Source organism: Lygodium microphyllum, chromosome 28, assembly GCF_053477565.2.
Source record: "Lygodium microphyllum isolate KBCC chromosome 28, Lygodium_microphyllum_v1.1.10, whole genome shotgun sequence".
Lineage (NCBI taxonomy): Eukaryota > Viridiplantae > Streptophyta > Polypodiopsida > Schizaeales > Lygodiaceae > Lygodium > Lygodium microphyllum.
Window position 1 is genome coordinate 70,945,631 of NC_141162.1, and position 26,493 is coordinate 70,972,123.

General features: G+C 41.9%; 1 protein-coding gene across 6 annotated transcripts in view; it reads right to left on the bottom strand.

Moving 5' to 3' along the window:
* LOC148011584 (serine/threonine-protein phosphatase PP1-like) overlaps positions 1-23,309 on the bottom strand; it is a 33,987-nt gene extending 10,678 nt beyond the window's left edge. For 2 of the 6 annotated variants that reach the window (XM_087670070.1, XM_087670071.1), the window contains exons 1-3: positions 22,690-23,306; positions 21,703-22,262; positions 21,397-21,618 (exon numbers count right to left, since the gene is read on the bottom strand). In XM_087670070.1, the coding sequence (XP_087526196.1) occupies positions 21,397-21,618; positions 21,703-22,262; positions 22,690-22,867 (960 nt within the window). In that variant the 5' untranslated portion in view covers positions 22,868-23,306. Of the gene's footprint in view, positions 1-21,396; positions 21,619-21,702; positions 22,263-22,689 lie in introns of all 6 variants that reach the window. The other 4 variants (XM_087670072.1, XM_087670073.1, XM_087670069.1 and 1 more) reach the window with 4 other exon arrangements.
* Positions 23,310-26,493: the final 3,184 nt, after the last annotated feature.

Genomic DNA, 26,493 nt, shown 5'->3' on the forward strand with positions numbered 1-26,493 from the left:
CACAAGCCCCAAAGGGCTTGTCTGCAAAATATACAGCGCTCTTCGCGCACACCAAATCTCACTGCAATCTGAGATTTTTGCTCTGCCCTGCTTCCGGTGCCTCCACATGCACTATCCAAGAGAAAGAGTGAAAGGATGGGAGAGCTTCTTACCCGTGGCTTGCTTGCTCGAACCTTCCTTCTCCTTTGCTTCAACCTTCAAAATCAGCCTCTCTCACTGGTGCGGCTCTGACACCATGTCAAGAATCGCGTGGTGGGGGAAGTTGCTCAAGATGCTGCGCCGAATACACACAGAATGCACAAGGAGAAGCTCACTCAAGAGACAAAAAGAGAGATGGAGGCCAAAACGTTTTCTTGCTGGTTTCTTCTTCTTCTTCCACACACTTTTACAAATGTACACAAAGTATAGATAAGATACAACATAAAGGAAAGTGGCGTACTAAGTCAAACAATGCATAACCGACTACACTAATCGACTGGCGCTATAACTATGCCAGCTGTAAATAGATGTAACAACCTGAATATAATAAGTAATGAGTCAGTGGCCATGTGAGAGTCATAATGACCACCGACGTGCTAAGTGTAGACGTATGGACCCATCTAACCAGGCGGTCCATCATCAATGTCCGCATGTGTTGAGCTTGTCATCTCAACAATTTTAGCATATGCCAGAGATTTTACTCATCAAAGTAAAATTTTTGGAATCTTGCACACTCTTGGATCTCAGAAATTGGGACTTTTCACATATGTGCAAAAATTGCAATGGGTCACGTGCAATTCCTCGAATTTTGACACATCGAACGCCATACAATTTGGGGTTTTCGCAAGATTTGCAAAATTTGAGTCAAATTTGGTCTTGGTATGTGCTCACAATGCATTTTCTACGCAAATTGAACTTTTGTAAAATTTGTGAAATTTTGGTAAAATTGGCTTTTTTGTATTATCCCATGATACGGTTGCAATTGCTTGTGGTGTGCTATACCACACATTTTGTACCTCTAAAAATTAATTTGTAGAGCTGAAACTTCTGCAATTACTTGAATTTTCATTGCAAGTTGGTACTTGCTTTATACCTTGGTCATTGACATTTGGGCTCACATTTGTTGACCTTTGAGACACCTTTGAGCTGTAAATCATGGCTGGTAGCAGTGATAGCAGCAATCTTTTGCACATTAAAAAGCTTGAGGATGCACACAACTTTGCTATATGGCAAAAGCAATGCTATAATGTCTTGGTGCACAAGAAACAGGTGAAGCCCATCAAGCCAAAAGCAATAAACCAGCAACCATGGATAAAAAGGAGTGGGATGATTTAGATGAGCTTGCACAATCTATCATAGAGCTTCCAGTGTCAGACACCTTGCTTTTCAACATCGAGAAACTAAGATCTGCCTATGATATGTAGCAACGACTTGAGGATTTATATGCTCAAAAAAGTGCGGCCAACAAGGTTTATTGGTTGAAAATTTTGACGGACCTTCATATAAAGATACAGCCAAATCTGCACATTTGAATGAATTTAACTCTATTTTCAGCCAACTAATTGCCTTGGAATTTCACATTGATAAGGAGTTCAAGGCAACATTTTTGCTATGCACCTTGCCTGAAATTTGGGACACTTTTAGTACAGCAATGAATAACGCTAATGCCATGTTGTTATATTTAGATGTGGAGAGCCCTTTACACATGGAGGAGCTCAATAGGCAAAATATTTCAGCAAACAAGTCTTCCGATGCACTACATACTAGAGAGAGATCCCAGCAGAAGGGCAACTCTAACAACAACACACGTACTAAGTCTTGTGGGAAAAACGTGGAGTGTCATCATTGTGGCAAAAAAGGGCACTTCAAGTGGGATTGCTTTGAATGGAAGAAAGATAAGGGCAAAGGCAAAAACACCGGTGATAACAAAGATGAGAAAAAGAACAACCAATATGCAAAGAAGAGCAGTGTGAAGAATCAAGATACAGGAAGTCAATGTAGTCAGTTCACTAGATTGACAGTGGCACTGATGTACTCTTTGCTTCTTCTCTTAGTGCACAGTTATTGATTGCAGATTCGATGATGACATGCACACCTAGATTCTTGATTTAGGCGCCTCGCTCCATGTAATACCACACCGTGAGTGACTCTCTGACTACGATGGTGGTAGACATGGTGTTGTCCACTTGGGGGACAACTATGCATGTGACAATGCAGGGATTGGCAGTGTGCAGTTGGCATTTCAGCATGGTTCAATGTTCAATTTGCATAATGCGATAGAGTTGTTTCTAAAGTCTCTAAAAGTGAGCCTCTGTATCCATTATATGTATCTAGTATGCGTGATCATGTTGTCGCCATAACAGAGCAACCAAGTGTGTCTTTGTGGCATAGTTAGTTGGGCCTACTTGTTAGATACAAAAAGTACGATACAATAAAATATGGTACTAAATGGTACCTTAAGATTTTATGAGGTACGGTAGGATATTAGTATGAAAAAAAATTAACATGATCTTTTTCTAAACCATAAATCATTAAATGATAGAATACATGTTTAAAGTGGAAATAGCCATTGCATTACAAAATAAAATGAATATATGAGGATGACCATCGCAAGCCCATAGGCTGTGCAAAACATGCAATACAACTACAATCTAGTGTATCATAATGGAATCATACATATGGATACAATGACAGTAGATATAAAAAAAAGAGAGACCTATGAATCTCTCATGAGGTATCACTATCATCATCGTCGTCATCATTAGAATCATCTAAGTGCTCATCAAGAGAGTCTGAAGATCGATCCTTGGCATCGAATGATGAGACACACTCATAATCATCCTCACTGATGCAGTACCATCATCATCAAATGATGGCTCTCTAAATCATGATTTTTTTGAAACCATAAATCATTAAATGATAGAATACATGTTTAAAGTGGAAATAGCCATTGCATTACAAAATAAAATGAATATATGAGGATGACCATCGCAAGCCCATAGGCTGTGCAAAACATGCAATACAACTACAATCTAGTGTATCATAATGGAATCATGCATATGGATACAATGACAGTAGATATAAAAAAAAGAGAGACCTATGAATCTCTGATGAGGTATCACTATCATCATCGTCGTCATCATTAGAATCATCTAAGTGCTCATCAAGAGAGTCTGAAGATCGATCCTTGGCATCGAATGATGAGACACACTCATAATCATCCTCACTGATGCAGTACCATCATCATCAAATGATGGCTCTCTAAATCATGATTTTTTTGAAACCATAAATCATTAAATGATAGAATACATGTTTAAAGTGGAAATAGCCATTGCATTACAAAATAAAATGAATATATGAGGATGACCATCGCAATCACATAGGCTATGCAAAACATGCGATACAACCACAGTCTAGTGTATCATAGTGGCATGATGCATATGGATACAATGACAGTAGATACAAAAAAGAGAGAGACCTATGAATCTCTGATAAGATATCACTATCATCATCATCATCATCATCATCATCAGAACCATCTGAGTGCTCATCAAGAGAGTGTGAAGATGGCTCCTCAGCATCGAATGATGAGACACACTCATACTCATCCTCATCGATGAGGTTACAATCATCATCAAATGATGGCTCCCTAGGTGGCAATTGTGTAGGCAAGGAGGGGATGTCATCATGAGACACAAGATATGAGCTACTAGAGCCCCGCCTTATATATGTCTGCAAGCCACTCGAACCACCTCTCCTCAATGTTGAAGAGCATTGAATGACCATGCCCCTACTACCACCTACTCGAACTCCTTGCCCACAAGCATACTAACTGCGAGTGTCACGAGTATCTGCTGCTATAAGCTCTCTATAGAGCCCTGCAAAAATCATCTCCTCCTTCTCATCCACTTCCTCATGTATACTCGAAAGGGTGTCGCCCGTCAACTTGAATGTATCAACATTCATCTACATAATGCATATAAGATTGTAAATGCTAAAGTCTAAATTGTAAAGTATAAACTTCAAAGTCCAAAGTTTAAAACAAAGAATTTTAAATTTCATGGTTAAGTGTTCAAATTTTACCTGCTTCAGACTATCCATGCTCATCATAGCCCTCATCATGCGTAAGTTAGTGCAGCAATAGACGAGTCGCTCAAACTATCATGTGCTAAGCCAAATGTAAATCTTCATGTGAATTAGAGAATATGTACTCAAATTTCTCTCACATGCATCTGAAGAGCAATCCTAGGCAAGGACCCTCATGGCTAAGGGCTAAAGGATCTCCAATGCGTATCCAAAGTTTTGCCACCAAAATAAAGGCTTCACAAGTGACTCTATCCTCCAACAAGTAGAAGAAGGAAAAGCCACATGCCCTCTCTGATTTGCATAGCATCACATGCATCTGAAGAGCAATCCTAGGCAAGGACCCTCATGGCTAAGGGCTAAAGGATCTCCAATGCGTATCCAAAGTTTTGCCACCAAAATAAAGGCTTCACAAGTGACTCTATCCTCCAACAAGTAGAAGAAGGAAAAGCCACATGCCCTCTCTGATTTGCATAGCATCCTAGCTCCTCCAGCACTGCATTGTAGTCATCCACAAGAACCACATGAGTCAAATAAGCAAGTTGGTTTGAACGGAGCTCTCTATCATCCATGACCATGGGCAACTTGTAGGCTGGATATACCAATGCAGCAAAACCATAGATGGGCTTATGCATCCATGCACATCTCCTCTCTACTATCTCTAAAACATGCGCACGTTGTGTCTCTATGATCACTGTACAAGCACGTGCCTCCACCAATGCCGCTCTAAAGAAGTGAACAAGAAGACCCATGGTGAAGCCCTCGCAATCACTCATACGTAACACCCTATAAAAGGGAGTCACGACAATGATAATGGCATGGAATTTTTGCAAAAACTGCTCATTAAGACACGAGCGATGTATGGCTTTGGCCTCCTCTGTCTCATACTCACCCACTCATTCCATAGAGTCGACACCATTGTTTGACCGCACCTCATAAAGGCGCTCCAATAATAACTACATGTAAGCAAAGTGAGTTGAAGAAGACTTCTTCAACTCCAATGTGCTATGCTCACAATACATCGCAAGCACCTTTATCTTGACCGTGAAAAAGATGACAACTGATGTAGCTTGCCAGACCACCCTCTTCACCCACTTGAGCTTCCCAATGCCCTCCATGAGCAAGTCTAAACAATGACTTGCACATGAAGTCCACACAATCGTGGGAAACTCAGCCTCAAGTAAACGACCCAGGTGCCGATAATTCGATGCATTGTTGGTAACAACTTGCACCACATTCAAGGGCCCCACCTACAACCACAATTTACAAATTACAAGTATACTAGCAATACTTGGAGGTTAGAGAGAGAAAGAGAGAGATAAGTCTTTCAAGTTTAAACTTTTAAGATTTAAGAATGAAGAGAGATGGGGGTTGGGACTCAGGAAAAAAGAGAGAATTAAGATAGATATTAGAGAGAAATTAGAATAGGGAGATAGATAGTTATCCATAAATCGATTATCATAATGAAAAAAAGTGAAACAAATTTAAAAGGCAATATTGGTAGACCTCAATGATAACTTGCCGAATGTAGTAGTAGATGAACGTGTCTGTCCCCTCTTGCCGATATCTACGACCCGCAAAAAGTAAGTGCTGAGTGGATATGAAACGAGTTTGTTAATGATACCCCATTTCTTACATTCACTTCATCCGTCGGTGAGAATGGAATAACCATATTTTATCCATGCAACCCAAATAGGATCAAGGGCTCTATCAATCCTCTCCTCTTCATCAATCTTTTTCGTCCTCATGTCATTGTATGTGACACCGGTCCATCCTTCACATGGACCCACATTAGCAATGGCTTTTACTATATTCTTCCATTGCTCTTACTTTAGGACATTGAATGAAAGATTGTACTCAATCACCGTGCGTGCAATTTCAATCTCCGCAAGCCATTGCCTTTCTCTGAGAAAGGCGATCCATATACATGATTGGGAGCCCTAGAGAGAGAGGATTGTCTCTCTGATGCCGCATGAGCCTCCACTCTTTGTCTTTCATCGGAGCCAAATGTGGATATGGAGCCCCCATCACCAATGGTAGATCCTTCTCCCACATCGGTTAAACATACGCCCACATTTTATGCTTCCTCGTTAGTAGACATGGGAGTTGGTGCCGATAAGCCACTTCCTCCTCCTCTTGTGCATCCTCTTCTCATCTTGGCAAGAATCTCCTCCGCGATGTTTTAAGGGATCTCCTTACATGGAGCAACTTACCTTCCCTCCCCCCCCCCTCTTCCCCATCTTGGAAAGATGTTGGAGAAGCCAAGTTGCACCACTTGTATAGCGCTTACTGCAACACCTGCATATCCAACAGTGAGAGTTAGACTTCTTTGTGTCCCTCTCCACATGAATCCCATGCAAATTGAAGGCCTCGTGCTTCTCACAAGTCATGGTGCCAATGACGAATGGAGAGGCCTAAGGGAGAGTGAGAGAGAGAGAGATGAGTGAGATGCTTGAGTCTTGACTCTTGAAACTTAAAACTTGAAAGAGAGGGAGAGGCACGAGGGTTGGGGTAAAGTTGAAAGAGCAGGAGTGAGAGAGAGGCTATGGGAGATCAGAATGGCAAATGCTTCGATAGGGTGCGAAAAAGAGGGGATGGGAGATGAGAATGACAAATCACAAATCAATTCAAGATCCAAGAGAGGAAGATGAAAATGGCAAATGCTTGCTGAATTGGTGTGGAAGCATGGAGGAGAGAAGCACCTTTTGTAGATGAGAGAAGGGTCAAACAGTCAAACAGGGATCAACAGTCAAAGAGCGTTGCCAGCTGGATGGAATCCAAGAAGGGTTGGGGAGGGGAGTGTATAGCTAGAAAAGGGGGTGAGATAAGGTATCCAAGGCTTCCCACCCCCCCCCAAAAGTGCCACGTAGACGAAACACGTCAGTTTAAAGTGCAAGTGAAATGCAGGGATACGTGGCAGACGCAGCAACAAAAGTGGGTCTATTTTTTCATAGGGATTTGTATGGATATGTATGATAAGGTACGGTATGATCAATACCGCATGATGTACGAAGACAACTATGCAGTTGGGGCACATAAGTCAAACTGAAAGAAAAGTACTTTCTCATTTGGGTTACTTGCTATGTTTGACTCATTTTAACAATTGTAATCATTGTATTTATGGGAAGCATGCTCAAACATCACACCAAAAAAAAAATCACTAAAATCTTCACCCTTAGAGTTGGTACATTCCAATGTATTGGAAATGCTAGGGTTGTCTCTAGGGAGAAAGAAATATTTTATCACTTTTGTTCATGATACTACACACAAAGTATAGATTATATCCGATTTGTCATAAAGACGAGGCCTTGGATAAGTTTTAAAAATTCCTAGCACTTGCTAAAAATATAACCAGCAAGACAATAAAGTATCTTCACTTTGACAATGGTGGAGAATATGTGTCTAAAGCTTTTCAAGCCTTTTGTGAATTGTCATAGCAAAGGGATAGAAAGGGAGCTCACCATCCATTACAATCTGCCCCAAAATGATGCCGCAGAGTATATGAATAGGACTAGTGAAGAGAAGGTCCGTATCATCTATCTCATGGTTTTTCGATAGAGCTTGTTATGACAGCCATACACTTGATAAATCGGTCACCAAACAAGTTTAATTTAAAAGGGGGAGGGGGGCTCAAGTAGTGTGCTCGAGCAAGCCACCTTCGTATACACACTTAAGAGTGTTCGGCTACAAGGCTTTTGTGCACATACGCAAAGAACAATGCAGCAAATTGGAGCCAAAGTCTTGTAAATGCATTTTCCTAGGATATGGTGACAAGGGAGAAATGGGGTATAAGTTATGGGATCCCGCAAAAAGTAAAATTGTACACAACAATGATGTGATATTCCGAGAAGATCGCATGCATAAATAGCCTGAAAAGACAAAAGAAGTGAAAAGGGTTGTGTTCCGAGAAGAAATACATGTAGGATAGCAGAGAGTGCCCACTGTACCACAGCAAACACTTGCTGTAAATGACCCTATAAATGAAGGAAATGATGCTGAAATTGATCAACAAAAAGTTACCCATGATATACCACAGTTTCAACAAGAACATGTGCCACCAAAGAATGACCATTGTACAACAGCAAATACCTGCTATAAATGACCCTATAAATGCAGGGAATGATAATGAAATTGATCAACAAAAAGTCGCCCATGATATACCACACTTTCAACAAGAATATGTGCCATTGGAGCAGCCGAAACAAGCAATATAGCATGCTGAACCTTTGGAACAATAAGCTATTAATGCAGATTTGCAGGCTGAACAGCTAACAAACTTTGATCATTGGGTCCATGGGTCGACCAAAAATACCAAACAACCAGATAGGTTTGTTCCTGGTACGAACCATGTCACTGATTATGCCATGTTAATAGATTATGGTGAACCGTCATGCTTCAAGCAATGGACAAAAAGAACAGCAAGAAATGGCATAAAGCTATGCTATTAGAGATAGAATCTCTAAAGAAAAATGGCACTTGGGATTTGGTGCATTTGCCTAAGGAGCAGAAAGTCCTGCCATGTAAATGGGTTTACAAAAGTGAAGGTTACCCCTTTGATTCCTCATTGAAGTAAAAGCATGGTTGGTTCCCAAAGGGTATAAGCAAGCACTTGGGATTGACTTTGACGAGATCTTTTCTCCTGTAGTCAAAATGATCACTTTATGAACCATATTGGGCTTGGTTGCATGTGAGGATATGGAGCTCATACAGATGGATGTAAAGACTACTTTCTTACATGGTGATCTGCATGAGGACGTATATATGCAACAACTAGAAGGTTTTGTGGCTAAGGGGCAAGAAAAGATGGTATGTAAACTCAACAAAAGCTTGTATGGGCTGAAATAGGTAATGCATGAATGGTATCATAAGTTTGATACATTCATACAATCTCAAGGTTTTAAAAGAAGTCAAATGGATCACTACTTGTACACCAAGGTGGCAAATGGCAGCCCTATTATATTGATTTTGTATATGGATGACATGCTGATTTGGTGGTAGGAATGTTCATGCGTTAGACACATTGAAGGAAAAAAAACATAGCAACTTTGATATGAAGCACCTTGGCGAAGCGAATTATATTCTTGGCATACGTATACTCAAGGACTGATCAAAAGGTCTTCTTTATCTGTCACAGCAAGAGTATATATCCAATATGGAGGGGGGGAAAGCAATTGATGTACCTCCATATGTGAAACTCAATGCAAACGATAGCCCTACATTTGATTATGAAAAGGCTGAAATGGCTAAGATCGCATATGCTTCAATTGTGGGTAGCTTGAAATATGCTATGGTTGCTACATGTCCTGACATAGCATTTGCCATGGGAGTGGTTAGCGAAAACATGGCACATCCTAGTAGAAAGCATTGGGAAGCAATGAAAGATATCGTGAGATATCTTAAGGGCACAAAGGATGTGAGCATTTGCTTTGGAAAACAAAAAATATTTGTCATTGGCTTTACAAATGCAGACTATGTTGGTCATGCTAACTACAAGAAGTCTATTTCAAGGTACGTATTCACCTTCACAAGGGAGCAATTTCTTGGATCTCTAGGCTACAAAAGTGTATTACATTGTCTACTATAGAGACAGAGTATATGGTTGCCATTGGGCATGCAAGGAGGTTTTATGGCTTTCATGTCTGGTGGGAGAGCTTGGCATTACTGAGACTCTTGTCCTCCACTGTGATAGTCAAAGTGCTATCATGCTACCACGGAATCCTATCTTTCATGCAAAGACGAAGCACATATAGGTGAAGTATCACTTTATCAGGGATGTACTTCATAGCAAAAGCATTGAGCTTGTCAAGGTACATACATATGATATTCTTGCAGATCTTCTCACGAAGGGACTTCCAGCAAAGTGGTTTACTCATTGCCCACCACAGATGATGGGAGTTGGATAGCAAAAGCATTGAGCTTGTCAAGGTACATACAGATGATAATCTTGCTAGCAAAAGCATTGAGCTTGTCAAGGTACATACAGATGATAATCTTGCAAATCTTCTCACGAAGGGACTTCCAACAAAGCGGTTTACTCATTGCCCACAGATAATGCGAGTTGGATAGTATATGTATTTCATCTTTGTACATACTTAGACTTGACAGATTCTTTTCTCAACCTTCAAGCACGCTGCCTTTAGGTGGGAGATTGCTAGGAATAAAGAGCCACCATGCCTTTTATACGTGCTTGGGTGTGAACACACCCTTAGCACTTGTACTTTAGTCCTTTATATATAACTATCAAAAACCTACAGAGTGGTACATCTTTTCATACCCACATATCATGAAACACTCTCTACTACTACTTATTGCTCACTCTCTCACTCTCCCCGCCATCGCCATTGCCAAACATTGAATCACCACATTCTTCCATTGTCTTCTCTAGCCTATAAAAGGCGCTCCTTTCCTCCATCCTTCCACACCAAATCAACAAGCATTCTCGAGCCTCTCTCTCTTCAAGCACGCTATCTATCTATCAAGATTCAAGCATATCCCAATTCCCACCCCCTTCTCTCTAACTTCCAAGCCTCTCACTATCTCGTGGGCCTCTCTCTCTCTCTCTCTCTCTCTCTCTCTCTCTATTAGCATCATGACTCATTAGAAACACGAGCCCTTCAATTTATACACATCCATGCAAAGAGGGACACAAAGAAGTCCAACTCCCACCATTGGACATGCAAGTATTGCGGAAAGTGCTACACAAGCAATGCAATCCTACTTCTCTAACATCCTTCCAAGACAAGGGGGCAAGCTGCTCCATATAAGAAAATCCCTCAAAACATCATGGACAAGATTCTCATCAAGATGAGAGGGGGATCCACTAGAGGAGAAGGGAGTGGCGTATCGCCACCAATATCTGTCTGTCAAAAGATGACGTACTAGCAAGATAGTACAGTTTGCAAGGAGGAACACGGAGTGAACTCGATAAACACTGAGAAAAGAAGAGAAGAGAAAAAAAACTCTGATGAATGGAATGATGAAGATCTGAATCATGGAGTGAATGTGATACAAGGAAACAAGGGTGCCATAGCACAAGGAAGATGATGAAGACAGCAACCACGAACCGCAATGTCCTCCTGAAGGGGTGTGAGAATAGTGGAGAGGCTGGAGAGAAGGGGTGAAGAAATGAATGAATCAGCCATGAAGAATAAGTCACAGAGGTAGCCTATAAATAGGCAAGAGACTGTCTAGGGTGCCCGGAGGGAGGGCATCAACTGTCTAGGGTGGTGCCTCACTGTGGACGCCCAACCCCTTTTTGGAGATATCCATTGTGAAACCCTAAACACAAAATGTAGAACGCAAAACTACGAGTGAAGGGTTTCTCAACACCCCCTCTCATGCCCAAAAAAGGGGAAACAAGAAAATAGAGAAGTGGAGATGCAATGATACATGCTGAAGAATGCTCATGCAGTAGGTGCCACTTGGACAGTGTCCCTCACGGAAAAACTTTCACTTGCCCAAGCACCCTAATACAAAGATGATGAAAACATACAATGCATAGGAGGAATGCCAAACTTTGTGTGGTGTCGAGAACCATAAGGATATACCCGTACTCGATCTCGGGAATTGGCTCCATGCTCACCAAGGAACGAAGAAGATCCACCCTATAATCTGAGAATACCACTTGAAATGAGACCTTTAAAGATAGTTAGGAGACTGGATGAGTTGTAAAACCCGAAACTCAACCTCGAGAGAAAAGTCAGTAGCTCCCTGACTCCATACTGGAAGGAATACGAAGGCCTAGCCACCAAGTCACTATTGAAGACCCAAGGACCCCAATCAAGGTAGATCCTCTAGATCCTGGGTATGAGTAGAGGAAATGGCTGCTCAAAGAAGAGCCACTCCTCGAAAGTGAAAGGTGGTGGTGTGTGAAAAACTTCATGGCACATAGGGTCCCTCTCTGAATCAAAAGGAGTATAAGTAGGAGCCCCCTATGAAGACGAAGAATAACTCGAAGCTCCCTCTGAGGGCAAAGTAAGAAAATCCCCCTATAAATCCCAGTCTGAGCGAAAGGGAATCCAACCACTCATGGTTCACGAATTGCAAAGCATCAGATGACGAAGAAAGTGCTGCCAATTGTGCCGAAGAAAGTATCTAGGCCTTGGAAGAAGCAGCCAGAAAACACCCATAAGTGGCCTCTCGAACCTGAGTGGAAGAGGGTGGGGAAGAAGGAGGCTCAAGATGAGCCAAGGGTGGAGAACAATCAAGGGGTCTTAGGAGAGTGGACTGTGAAGGAGATGTGGGCCATGGAAGCTACTATACCCGAAAGTGGATGGGGGAAACCTCCGCACAATGGGGTGGTCTCCAGGAGGGCTTATCGCCTCATAAGGTCTTAGAGCGTCCGTGTGCTCGAAAGGACTTAGTGCGCATCAGTTGCAGCTTATAGCCTTGAGTATAATACTCTGATAGCCGATGCAGAACAATCTCTGTGGCCCAGAAAGGAGAGGTGGCACAAGAAGTGCTAGTGCAAGACGCATATACTCCGAGAGGGTGGGGAGCAAAGGTCAAAGTCGGCAAGCATCAGTGGTGTGATCGGTGATGCCACAATAGAAGCATCCAATAGATTGGTCATCTGTTGCTAAAGAAGCCATGGGTATCAGTGTGCCTTGCTGAAGAAGGAAGAGGTCAGCCACAAACAATGAACCGCAATGTCCGCCTCAAGGGTTGGGAGGGCAGTGGAAGGCTGAAAGTGAGCTGCCAACTGCAGAAGGGTGCTGCCAGCTACAAACGCCGCTTGCAACAAACCAAGAGAAGCCGCCGACAAACAAGGAGAAACCGCTAGCAGTCAAGGATGAGCTGCCAGCAGTCAGGGAGGAGCTACCAACTGCAAACGTTACTTGCGGTAGGCCAGGAGGAGGCTCCAACAAACAAGGAGGAGCTGCCAGCAATCAAGGATGAGCCACCAACAACAGGGATGAGCCACCAACAATCTCGCTAAGTTGCCAGCAGCAAGGAGCCGAGCTGAGCCGCCAGGTTGCAAGGAGGAGCCCCCAATAGCAAAGAGGAGCCATTAACAATCTAGCTAGGCCACCAGCAGCAGCGAGCCGCCGCTAACAGTCTAGATAGGCCGCTAGTAGCAAAGAACAACCGCCAGCAGCACAAAGGAGCCGTCGGCCAACTAGGAGCTGGAGGTAGCAGCAACGGCCCTAAACGCAGGCTGGAAAACAGCAAACGCAAGAGGAAGCAGCCACCAGTTAGGATGTTGATGCAATAGAAGAAGAAGAGAAGTGGATGCCGAGCTCGCCACTGATCTTTGCCTTCACTAGAGTGGAGGATCTTTGCCATTGTTTGAGCAAATCAAGCTTTGATACCATGTCAAAAGATGACATACCAAGGAGACAGTAGGGTTTGAGGGGAGAAACATGGAGTGAACTTGGTAAACACTGAGAAGAAAAGAAAAGAGAGAAGAAACTTTGATGAATGAAATGATGAAGATCTGAATCATGGAGTGAATGTGATACAAGGGAACAAGGGTGCCATAGCACAAGAAAGATAATAATGACAGCCACGAACCACAAATGGCAATGTCCTCCTAAAGGGGTGTGAGGATAGTGGAGAGACTAGAGAGAAAAAGTAACGAACTAAATGAATTAGCTATGAAGAATGGGTGATAGAGGTAACCTATAAATAGACAAGAGATTGTCTAGGGTGGCGAGGCCGTTAGCTGTCTAGGGTGATGCCCCACTGTGGGCACCTAGCCTCTTTATGGGGCTGTCCATTGTGAAACCCTAAACGCAAAATGTAGAACGCAAAACTACGAGTGAAGGGTTTCTCAACAATGTCTACTAATGATAAGCATTGAATGTGGTCAATGTGGAGCATGATGCATATATCCATGTGGATAATAAGAAACATAGCAAGCTCGATCCAAAGTCAAAGATTTTTATCTTCATTGGTTATAGTACAACCACGAAGGGCTACAAGCTCATGATCTGCGAATCGAGAGATTGAGGTAAGTAAGGATATGGTATTTAATGAGGTTGCAACCTTGGATGATCCAATTGATGGAGATTCTACTACAAGTGGTACTTTGTTATCAACTAACCCCCCCTCCCACCATCAGCCCCTTCCCTTCCTTTCAAGTTACCAATTAGCACCCCTCCATCTTCGACTTCTCTTCCTTCATCCCCTCCTCCCCCTATAACTTCCCTTCCACCCTTGACAACTCCTTCTATTCCTTCTTCATTAAGTATTCCTTATTGAGCCAAGACATGCTTTACAAATAATTAGCATTTTTTAACACCCCCAAGACACGCTTGATTACTGAAAAGCGCAAATTTGGTATGTGGTTCAAGAGAGTTTCAATGGTCCCCCAAAACCTACTTTTTTGGGACACACTTCCACATCTATAAATAGACAGGCTGCCCACCATCAGCCTCATTCTTTGAGTACAAATTTCAGCAATTAGCCTTCACCCATGTGGTGGTCTACTCTTTGCGACTATTGCCGCTCCTCCATCAGTCCTTGCACTACCTAGCGTCTTCCTCCCTAGCTAGCACCCAACATCTCGGGGCGTCCTTCTCCCTCCTGCATTTGGACTCTTTTGCCATCACCAACACACAATCCGCCTCCTCCACCTTGCATTTGGACACTCCTCCACCAGGCGACAACTGGCAGTGATCTCCCATTACTTACGTCGACCTCTTGTTGCTTGCGTTTGGCCTTCACCCTACTTGGCGGCAACTGGCGACCTTTCTCCTCCTCCAAGCAACCCTTCTATTGCTATGTTTGTAGCTTTCTATTGATGTCCTCATCATCGAGCATCATCCTCTATAGTCGCCTCAGTTACCAAACACTGTGCCGCTTTAGTGATCAGCATTTGGTGTTTTAAGCACTTAGACACTCCGACTCTTGGTCACAACACTTAGGATCCATCTCCGAAGAATGTCACTCTCTGACACTACTTTGCTCTAACCCTTGACCCTCTATACACTCTTACATTCAATTACAAAATTCATTCACTTCAAAGTTTCTTCACTCTGTGTTTGAGTTTTGAGTTTTTGCATTTTGCATTTTGCATTTTGAATTTAGGGTTTCATTTTTGCTTGTCTCTGTTTGAGTCTTTGTGTTTCAGTCTTGGTCGTACATGTTGTGTTTTCTCAGTGCAAGCCCTAGCATATCTTCACATGGTATCAAAGCCGGTGCTCTTCTAAACTTTAAAAAGTATTCTGCAGTGATTGTGGAGACTAGCCTTTGTGCAAGACTCACATGCAACTCGATTCTGACTCATGTCACAGGCACCTTCTTCTAGGGATCGTATGACACCTTACACGGTTCTCCATCATTGGAAGCTCTAAGAAGGCATTATGGTCTAGAGGAGGAGATAGACACACCTTCACCTTTACCATCTTCTTCTCGTTTTGGTAATCTTACAGATAAAGAGTTTTAAGTACTTGTGTATCACGTACAGTTCGGTTTACACTCCTCCAACGAGTACTACTACTACGTCTAGACCAATTGGTGAGACTAGCCATTTCTCTGATCTTGGAGGGACCATGGCATTCCACATGTCTAGCGATCCATCTCTTTCATCACAACCAAGCCTTATGTCAAGTACGTATAACCCTTTTAAGTCATATGAGTCAAAACCCTCTCCTGTTTCTTCTTTTGTTGTGCAGGATCCGGATAATTTTCAATATGTTAACTTTAATAGAGGAGGCTCTCAAAGCAGACACCCTTCAACAAGTATATCTCTACCATCTATTTCATTTGAGCAAATAAACTACACTTCTCAACTCCCTCCCAACCCACCACTATCTTTTACACATTCTTATCTCCTCACATCTTCATTCCAAAATCTTGGATTACATTCCACTTTCGCTTAAAGCACACTAGGAGTTGGATCTTTCAACTACGCTCCTAGCACTTTCTCTTTCTCCATTCCACCATCTACCTACCCTCCATTCACTCCACCTCTTGGTGCATCGTCAAGGGGAATGCCACCCTTTAATAGTGTATCTTCCACATACCCCACACTTTACCACATCCTTTCACTTTGGGATGGCTGTGATGGGCATCCCTCTCACCACCCCCACACACTCACAAACCCCCCACACAACCTTTCAGATACAAGGATATCCATCCTCTGCTTATGGATTGTCGTCACACATCCCTTGGGTCACTCCTATGCAAGGATTTCCATCCTTTGCTCCCCGTATCCCTATCCCTTCACCTTGGGCTCCACATGCAATTACCATACCCATACCCAGTCTTCCCTTACCCACATTTGGATTTGCTATGCACACTTCTCCTATGCACGGTGGGCACCCTAGGATTCCTTCCCAAGTATACTCCACTCCCCCCTACACCCTTTACACACCTCCATCTGCTAGCATTATCACTCATGTTGCAAAGGCCAAGAATGCCTTCATGGATAAGACACGTTTTAATAGGTCGAATTTCACCACTTGATAGAACTTCAAACAACAAGTGCTTGAATCTCAAGGACTTTGGGACCTGGTCGTTGGTACCGAGCCTATGTCAAACCTCGATTGGCTCACCCTGATCACATCTGTCAATGGAGAGTTCACAATGCCACAACCAATGTTGAGTTAATGCAGGGGTTGCTTCCTGAGTGTTGGAGTCATCTCATTCACCGCTATGCGGCTCAAGATCACACTCCACGTATCAATCTCGATTTTAAGCTTCAGGAATTTTCCATTAAGGAAGGGGATGATTTGAAAGTCAAGTTAGCCAAATATTGGCGATTACTCCAGGAGTTTGCAACCACTTGCTCCCCAAAGTCAAATGACGATTAGGTCACGTTCTTCTTAAACAAGTAGCTCGACAAATACTTCCATTTTATCTAGCACATTATCTAATTACCTAGATTGCCAACCTTCTACGAGTTCGAGTGTCAGTTCTTGTGTTACACAAGGCTGCACGAACACCCCCACACACATCCATTCAGATAGGTGAGGTTAATTGCCTCTTCTTTAGAAGGGAAAACCACCAGTGGCAAAAACTCGCAAGATGCGAAGGCAAGACAAAACAAGGGTAACACCATTTCCTCCAATTGAACCAAATTGGGCCATGTGGACGACGAGTGTCATACCAAGGCCCAAGGTCTTCCTCCTGGAAAACCTCTGTAGACTGCTACGATTGCCTCCACTCTAGCTGCAATAAGAACTCACAAGATGTAAGGGCAACATCACTTCCTCCGACGAAACCAAAGAAACACGATCCCTTTGGCAATAAATTCCTAAGAAAAATATATTTTTCACACACTACCAAAGATTGGGCCATGTGAATGATGAGTGTCGTACCAAGGCCCAAGGTCATCCTCCTAGAAAACCTTCGTAGACTGCTGCGACTGCCTCCACTCTAGCTAGCCAGTTGAGTGGAGCTATGCCTCCCATTGTTGCACCATCTGCTCCATGTACCCCAATGGCTACTCAATATGTGGCGCACAAACAGCCTCGATAACCTATCCCCTTCAATACTCCTGAAGGATTGGTTGATTGGTCTACTAGTGGCTCGCTTATTGTACTTTGCACATCCATTCTTAGAGCATTCACTGTACCTTCTAGGATCCCAATCCTGCCTCATCCTATGTGATAGTGGACACACACTTAGCCCTTCTATCACAAGGATGTGAAATTTTGAGATACTTTAATCTTGGCGATAACATTTGATTAAGTTATTAATCAAATATGCAAGGTTGTTTGGCATGTGTGATCCACATGGCAAATATTTCATGGTTACAAGCCAAGGACCTCGAGGATATAGTAGATATCAAAGGCAAAAGTTGTGATAAGTTATGCTAATTGGACTTTGGGGGTCAATTGGTGTTAGTTTTGACCCTGAGACAATTATTTGGCCAATAAGTGTCGGTGGTGACACTAGGGACTAGTATTAATTAATTAATTAATGCCAATCTATGGGTCAATAGAGGTTGCAGACCACTCCAAATTGTAAATGGCCTAGCCAATTTAATTATGAAAGGACACAAGGTGTCCATTGTCCAAGATTATTAAGGTAAATTATACATTTCAATTTGTGTTTATTTGCTAATTGTTGTAATTAAGTGCTTAATCAAGGAATTACCACCCTCTCCAAGAAGGAAGGTTGGTTTCAGCTATCATCATCAGCTTGATCTAGTGCCCTCCTTGATGCTATGGACTACATGCCCTTACTAATCAATCCTCCTTCCATATTCAAAATTTGTTCCTTGTTCAGTGCAAATTTCTTTCTTATTTTCTTGCAATCTCTCTTTGTTCCTTCATCTTTGTAAACGTGTTTCTTTCATGTATACTCTCGCAAGTACAATCCCTAAGATACTAAAGTACCACAACCACCACTAATGGGGATAAAAAAACTTCTCCAACTAGAAGGTATGCTCATCGGCCATATTTTAGGTCCCAAATATCACGTCGGCTAGATTTAAGAGTGTTTGGCTATTTATAGCCATCTCCCACTCACTCGGCAAATCATCTCCCATTCTTCCCTTGCAGGTTTTACAAGTGCACACTCCGACTCCGTCATATTCCTCCGTCTCGAATGCTACCATCATCATCAACCTAATCTGATGCCCTCGCTGATGCTACGGGCTGTGTGTAAGGACTGATCAGTCCTTCTATATTCAGCATTTATTCCTTGTTTGATACAGATTTCTTTCTTCTTTTCTTGCAATCTCTCTATTCTTTTGTCTTTGTGTTCATGTTTCCTTTCCATTGCGCACTCTCGCAAATACAATCCCTAAGATACTAAAGTACCACGCCCACCACTGATAAGGGTAAAGAGACCTTCCCCAACTAGAAGGTATGCTCATCAATCATATTTTAGGCCCCAAATATCAAGTTGGGCAGATTTAGGAGTGTTTGGCTATTTATAGCCACCTCCCACTCACTTCGTAAATCATCTCCTATTCTTCCCTTGCAAGTTTTGCATGTGCATACTCCAACTCCGTCATCTTCCTCCATCTCCGATGCTGTCATCATCATCAACCTGATTTGGTGCCCTCACTAACGCTGCAGGCTGCATGCAAGGACTAATCAGTCCTATATTCAGCATTTATTCCTTGTTCAATACAACTTTCTTTCTTCTTTTCTTGCAATCTCTCTTTGTGCCTTTGTCTCTGTGTTCATGTTTCCTTTCCATTGTGCATTCTCGCAAGTACAATCTCTAAGATACTAAAGTACCACACCCACCACTAATGAGGGTAAAGAGACCTTCTCCAACTAGAAGGTATGCTGGTCAACCATATTTTAGGTCCTAAATATCAAGTCGGGTAGATTTAGGAGTGTTTGGCTATTTATAGACACCTCCCACTCTCTTGGCAAATCATCTCCCATTCTTCCCTTGCAGGTCTTGCAGGTGCACACTCTGACTCTGGCATCTTCCTCTGTGTCCGATGCTACCATCATCATCAACCTGATCTAGTGCCCTCACTAACGTTGCTAGCTACGTGCAAGGACTAATCAATCCTCCTTATATATTCAGCATTTATTCCTTATTCAGTATAGCTTTCTTTCTTCTTTTCTTGTAGTCTCTCTCTAGGCCTTTGTCTCTGCGTTCGTGTTTCTTTTCTGTTGCACACACTCAAAAGTACAATCCCTAAGATACTAAAGTACCACACCCACCACTGATGAGAGTAAAAATACCTCCTCCAACTAGAAGATAAAAAGTTCTCATGGATAAGGGAGCATTCACACTAGAGCTACGAAGAAACACGATAAGTGTAATTAAACAATCCATGACCAATTATGAAGACCCAACACTTATGTTACAGCTAGTGGCAAAGAGATTTATAGCTGAACATAAGGGTAGCCCATTCACTAATTATTGTGGCCCGCATGCAAGAGAGTGACGACCCAATCTGAGCTTGGATTGTTATACAATCAAGGGGCAAATTGTACCCAAGCAATGCTGGTCATTCTATGATAGCCAATGTATTGAACATTGAAGGAGATCAACTTATATTTCATTGTATTTCAATTTTAGAATGGATCTCCTACGTCCTCAACTATAGACCTGTAGCGGCCTATCTCAACTAGAATAGAAAGATTTGCATCCTTACATCTGAAAATGCTCAAGGAGTTGCCCAATATACTTAAGACTTTTGCAAAATAATGCACCTCTCAACTACAGTAAACTGTATAAGAGATAGTAGGGCAAATGTCCAAGATCTGTGACATCAAAAGTATGTTGCGATTCAACTTGTGTCTCATGAGGTCCGGTCAGCAACATACCATCCACATAAATAATGAGAATCAAGAGATTATCCCCATCTTTGTGGACATAATGCGTCCTTTCAGTGTGTGAATTACTGAAGCCAAGAGCAATCAAATATGCATGTATCTTCTTGTACCATGCCCTTGGTGCCTATTTGTAACCATAGGGGCCTTATGCAACCAGCACACTTTGCTCTCTGTTTGCCAGCAAGTTTTCATTCAACAGCCACCACACACAGTTTTTCCCTTCAGATAAGAATCTACTTGAGAAAGGAAAATGTCAATTAACCATTTTTGGTTTTAAGTAAACTAACCACTCACGCAGACATGCATAAACTGCACTTTCTGTACACTTTCTTTCTTGCCATAATGGACAAAAGGGCTCTAAGTTTTACTCTAGGTACATCCCAGCTGAAGCAAATCTAAGATATATTCAGCATAATATGGTATTGAGTGTTTCATTATTTATATTTCTTTCTTGGTTGATCATGTTGAATCTAAGGTATTGAGCTGGCCACATCCATCCGACATACAAACTAAAACATAGTAAGGCACATTTACTCATGAAACTGAATTGGGTTGAGCATTTCAGCTAAATAATTTGCTCACTTGTGTCTGTCATGATACTCAACATCCAAACCTGAATGTGCTCACATCCATCTGACAGTACTAAGCTTCTTGTTCCTTGCTAATACAACAAGAATTTAATCAAACAGCCCCAGATCCACCATTTGGAATTTATGGGTGATTACAGCTTATCATCTAACATGGGTTACTTTCCTCACATCCACTACTGCTCTAACTTCCAGCTCTCACTTCAAACACAAACAAGAGTGTGCATGAGCTTGCCATTTGTTTCATCCATATGTCTAATTATACTCCTCTAGTTCAATTTCAACAAGTCAAACAAAAATTCACATAGCAAACACATCTATGTCTATCCCCCCAGTTGCTGCATGAACAAACTAATTCTGCAAAAATTCAAGATTTTCTACAAACACATGCACAGCTCTGATGACAATCAAAGTGCCTCTTGAGTCTAAGAACTGAAATTCAGAAAAAGAAAAATAAACAACGAAAGTCTCAAAGAAAAAGGGATGCAAATAAGAAAATATGAAAGGAAATAAAAGAGATACTGACACATTATCCTCAGGATAATTACCTTTGCACCCCGAGGTGGTGTTCCTGGTCTTGCAGAGTTCACACTAGCATAAGAATATTTTGGCTTCTTCTCTGCAGGTTTCAGAATCTGAAAAGAGCACATGAGTGTCTCATCAACACTCATCATAGCACCAGCATTATCGAATTCGCCACAGTAATTTGGAGCAGAGAAAATTGTCACCAGCTGCCTATCAGCAAAAAATTCATAGCCATCTTCTACAACCTGCAATTTTTCTTCAAAGTTATTCATCCATGTTATTTAAGTTACACAATCCAACAACCAAATAACATATACTAACTTCCACACCTGATGTGCTCTGCAGATGAGATCAAGGTCATGCTTTTGTAAAAACTCATTTACTTTGTCTGCCCCAAAAGTGAAAGAGACACCTCTGTCATTCTCACCCCATCCTGAAATTTCTTTTTCTGGGTCTGCCCATAAGAGATCACATAAAAGCCCTTGATCTGGTACATCAGTGGGGCGTGGCAATGCCCGAATCTGATCCAAATTATTCAGCTCTGGTGAAAGTCCCCCATGCATACAAAGAATCTTCTCATCAATTAATGCAGCCACAGGCAGACAATTGAAGCAGTCTGTAAATGTCTTCCACAGCCTTATGTTGAATCTCCTTTTACACTCATCATAAAATCCATATATGCGGTTTATTGAGGCACATTCATGATTTCCCCTGAGCAAGAAAAAATTCTCAGGGTACTTGATCTTGTAGGCTAGAAGCAGACAGATAGTTTCTAAGCTTTGCTTCCCGCGGTCCACATAATCACCCAGGAAAAGGTAATTTGCTACAGGAGGAAAACCCCCATATTCAAACAGCCTTAAAAGATCTGTATATTGGCCATGGATATCACCTGTACCAAATGAACATGAAATAAGTTTTGGTGCGGCATTCCTTCCCAAAACAGGAAACTGATGTTGAAATATCAAATAGCATTGCCAGGGAAATAGGGCAATCTCTCCACAGTGCTTTAATTAATATGCAATGGCTGTGAATGCCTTGTGCTGAATTTAAAACACACACACACACACACACACACACACACTCTCTCTCTCTCTCTCTCTCTCTCTCTCTCTCTCTCTCTCTCTCTCTCTCTCTCTCTCTCTCTCTCTCTCTCTCTCTCTCTCTCTGTGTGTGTGCGTGCGTGCGTGCGTGCGTGCGTGCCCCTCGCTCTTATATGTGTGTAAGTGAGAGAGAGACATATACCCACACACATTGACCCCACACATGAGGTTCCATAGGGACACAGAGACGCGCACACAATTAGAAGATAAACATACCGCAGATCTTGATGGGGGCCTCCAGTTCCAGCAGGTTGGGCTGTTGCATGAAGATGGCCTTGGCGGCCAGGCAGAGCTGGCGGATCTCGGCCTCGGACAACTGCACTTGCTTTCCGGGCTTCGAGTCTCGTACTTCCACGAGGCGCTGAATAATGTCATCCAGAACCGCCGAATCCATCCCTGTTTTGTAACACAAGACAGAGCGACAGCCAAAATCAATTTCGAAAGCGAGAAGCCTGTTCCCTCCGACGACCTTCCCTCTGTCGCATAACAGAACGTCCTTCCGGACGAGAGGCTCGTGGCAACGCCGAAGAGAGGGAGAGAGAAGATAGAGAACCCTGCGATCCTATCCCTCCCCCCCTCTGTCTGTCTGTCCGTCTCGGTGGTGTGGGTGTGTGTTTTCTGCCGATCGATGGTTCGTTCGTTTTATTTGTGTTGTGGGATTTGGAGATTGATTTTCTTGTGTTTCTGTGGAGGCGCTTCCAACGGCCGCCTCTTGATGGCGCTCAGCCTGCATGCGTCCCCGAATGTTTTATGTTCTTCTTCTTGTTATTTCTTACGAGTCAAACCTAGACTTCATGAAACGTCCAACATCAACAACCACAACGATGAGGGAATGTTCTCCATCTTTTGAGAATCGATGAATGCCAAGGGCTCCAGTCATCCAATGAAATTCCCCATCGTCCGACACCCTAGCATGGGTGTCTCTTCAACGTTGCACACAAGTTTACTTGTCAATAGGCGAATATATGGCAACGTTGAGCTTGATCATTCAAATGTGAGACAATGGCGATCAACCTTATTCGACCTCAATTTGCTAAAAGTAATGGTCCATAGATGATCGCATATCACATTATAGAGCTAGATGTTATTATCACAGAAAACATGGTCTACAAATGTTTAAATGTTATTTATGAATGGCAAGGCCCCAACTCACCCAACTAATAGTTTATTCATTCCAATGTTAAGGAGATAAATCCAACGATGGTTTACACATCCTATAGAGTGTAAATACAAGTAATAACACGAGAATTGCTAATCTATGATGTTTAGCAAAATCATCAATGTGTGCATGACCTTAATTTGATAAAAACAAAAAGAGGAAAAGAAAAGGGTCTAAATTGTTCAAATGCTATCATACACCTAGCTCCCAATATGATAACATTTACCAACTATTAATAACAAGAGCCCAAAAGTGTGTGTGAGCATTGCCCTTTAGGCCTTTCTTCTTTCGATCACAACTAGAGAGGGACACTAACAACATGAAATTCAAAATCTAATTGCAAGAGAAAATATATTTTTATGAGTTGTGGATAACAAATATAGCGTACATATAATACGTTAGGGCAAAACAAACCCCAAGATAAGACATACACACTTGAACACCCACAAGGGGGCACCTCCCCTCCCAATGTGAGCCAAGAAGTAGGCAAGAGCCACATTGTCATTTTCCTATGCACAAATAGGATAACCACAAGTTGAATGAACCGTAAAGCTTGATCTCATTGAGATCCTCCTCTTCGGTCACCCTAGCGAGGAGGAGAGGAGAACCAATCAAGTGTTGGAGTGGGGAAGGAGCTTGGACTTACATGTACACACCATCTATTCACCATGTGAACATGCATATCCAACCAAGTGATGCTCCCAATGATACTTGAACCCACAACCTTGTGATTATGAGCCCAAGTGCTAATCACTAGGCCATCACATTAGGAGCAAATTTGTTAAGGATGTGGTATCATTTGGAGTCATATAAGTAGAATTGGCCCTATCACTATAGCAAATATCCCTTCAAATTTAAAATACTACAATAGAAGCATAGCTACTTAAGCTCAACTTTTATCCAAGTAGGTATACCTCATAATTTAAAATAATATAATAAATAGTACTCAACAATTATCCCAAAGTCTATGTTCTATTCTTCAACCGTGTCAATCTATTATTCATACTCAACAATTATCCGAGCCATCTGACTAGATGTCGACATAGTCACATTAGAGGGAGCTGGCATCATGGGCACACTATGCACTATGCTTCCTCTCCTATTCAAATTAATATAGGTACCCCTTGACTTCCACTGGTCAATGCCAAAATTACTTCCAAGCTCTAGACTAGAATTCAAGTTTTTCCTAAAAGTATAGGTTACTTGTAATATTGCGACTCTATCTCCTCTCCTCGTATAATACCAGTATCAATGTCGGCAAGAGAAACATTGCTCAATTGCACCTAGATATTAAAGTCAAGCCCGTACAAAAAGCATTGTAGTTGAGCAACAACTGGAATGGGAATATAAGTTTGCAATTCAAGAAACATTTCTTTCAGTTTCTTGTCAATCTATTATTCATACTCCATAGTTTATGTTTTTCACTCTTAAATCATATCAATGGTATGTTAGGTAGTGTTTTCTAACATAAACTAGCGCTTGGGATAAATCAAGCACCTCTATAAAGAAAAAGGACATGCCTTCAATGCTCTACTTTGAGACCATAATTTTGGAGACACTAAGGCTACTTTTCACATTACCTTCCATATGATGAAAAAGCCATGCAATAAGGGATTAGGGGAGGCTTGTGACAACGACCAAAGGCAACATGCATGTAACGAGGCACAAAAGGAGGTCAAGGGTGGTTGTGTTGATGAACGAAAGAGGCCAAGGAAATATAATTTTCTTTCTTGCCTCTTGTCATAGTGTATGCATATAAAGGATTTGATTCTTCGCATGTAAGAGTAATTCTACATGGCAATCACTTTTTGTTACTAATTTGATTACTTATTACTCATTCTCTATTTAATAAATTTATGCCAATAAATTAATGGCTCACTTTTCTTCAAGTGTTGATGATGATCTAGAATGGCCATGAGACCATTTCGAGATCAGATTTCCTAGTGCATCACTTAATGGGGTGATCAAAGCACTGTGACAGGGATATCTTGTACAGGCAGTACAAGTTATGAAGGGGGAAAGAAGTGTATGCCAAGTGTAAGAGTGTACACAAGAACCAAGGAGTTACACAAAAATGAAGATGGATTGAGTTCTAAGAAGAGGAAGTGCATTAGCATTGTGTATATGTATTTATATATACATCCAGGGACGCCTGGGAATGTTTACTTGTGTGTAATGAGCATTGCATTCATTTGGGGTCACCCTCTCCCCTACAAGTCAAGGTTTAAGGTCTTTTCTTTCATTAAGAAAGACAAGAGAGAGAATTCTCTCACTAAGAAAGACGAGAGACGTGATCCTCTGGAAGTGAGGAGAGAAGTGATTTTCTCTTTCTAAGGTCTAAAATGACACAAGATTTTGTGTGGAATTCAATCTTAAGGTTGAGGCCCAAGGTAATCTAATGAACTCTCCTTATCTATGACTCAACGTGGTTGCATGGACCACAAGCTAAGAGTAAAGTTTAAAAAGCTGTTTTTTGGAAAATCCATTTTTTAAATATCTCGCAATAGAAAAATGATCTCTAAAAACGGGATGTGAAGGTTATCAAAAACAGCGAGATCTACAACTTTTGTATTGGATCTTTTTTCATCCAAACAACGCACAAAGAGATATCTCAAAATTAGTGCTATAGAGAGGAACAACCACATCTTGCATGAAGATCAAATCAACTCTCTCTCTCTAAGAAGAGAAACTCTTGAAAGCCTATAAAAGAGGAGGCTCTCCATGGGTGTAAGGGAGAGGTAAAGAAAGCATCACTTTGCATGTATCTAAGTGAAGAAGAGAAGGTGCATGTGCTGCGGAAGCCCTGCTGAAATCAAGTTCCAAGAGGAGAAGAGAAGGTGCAAGTGCTGTGGAAGCTCTAC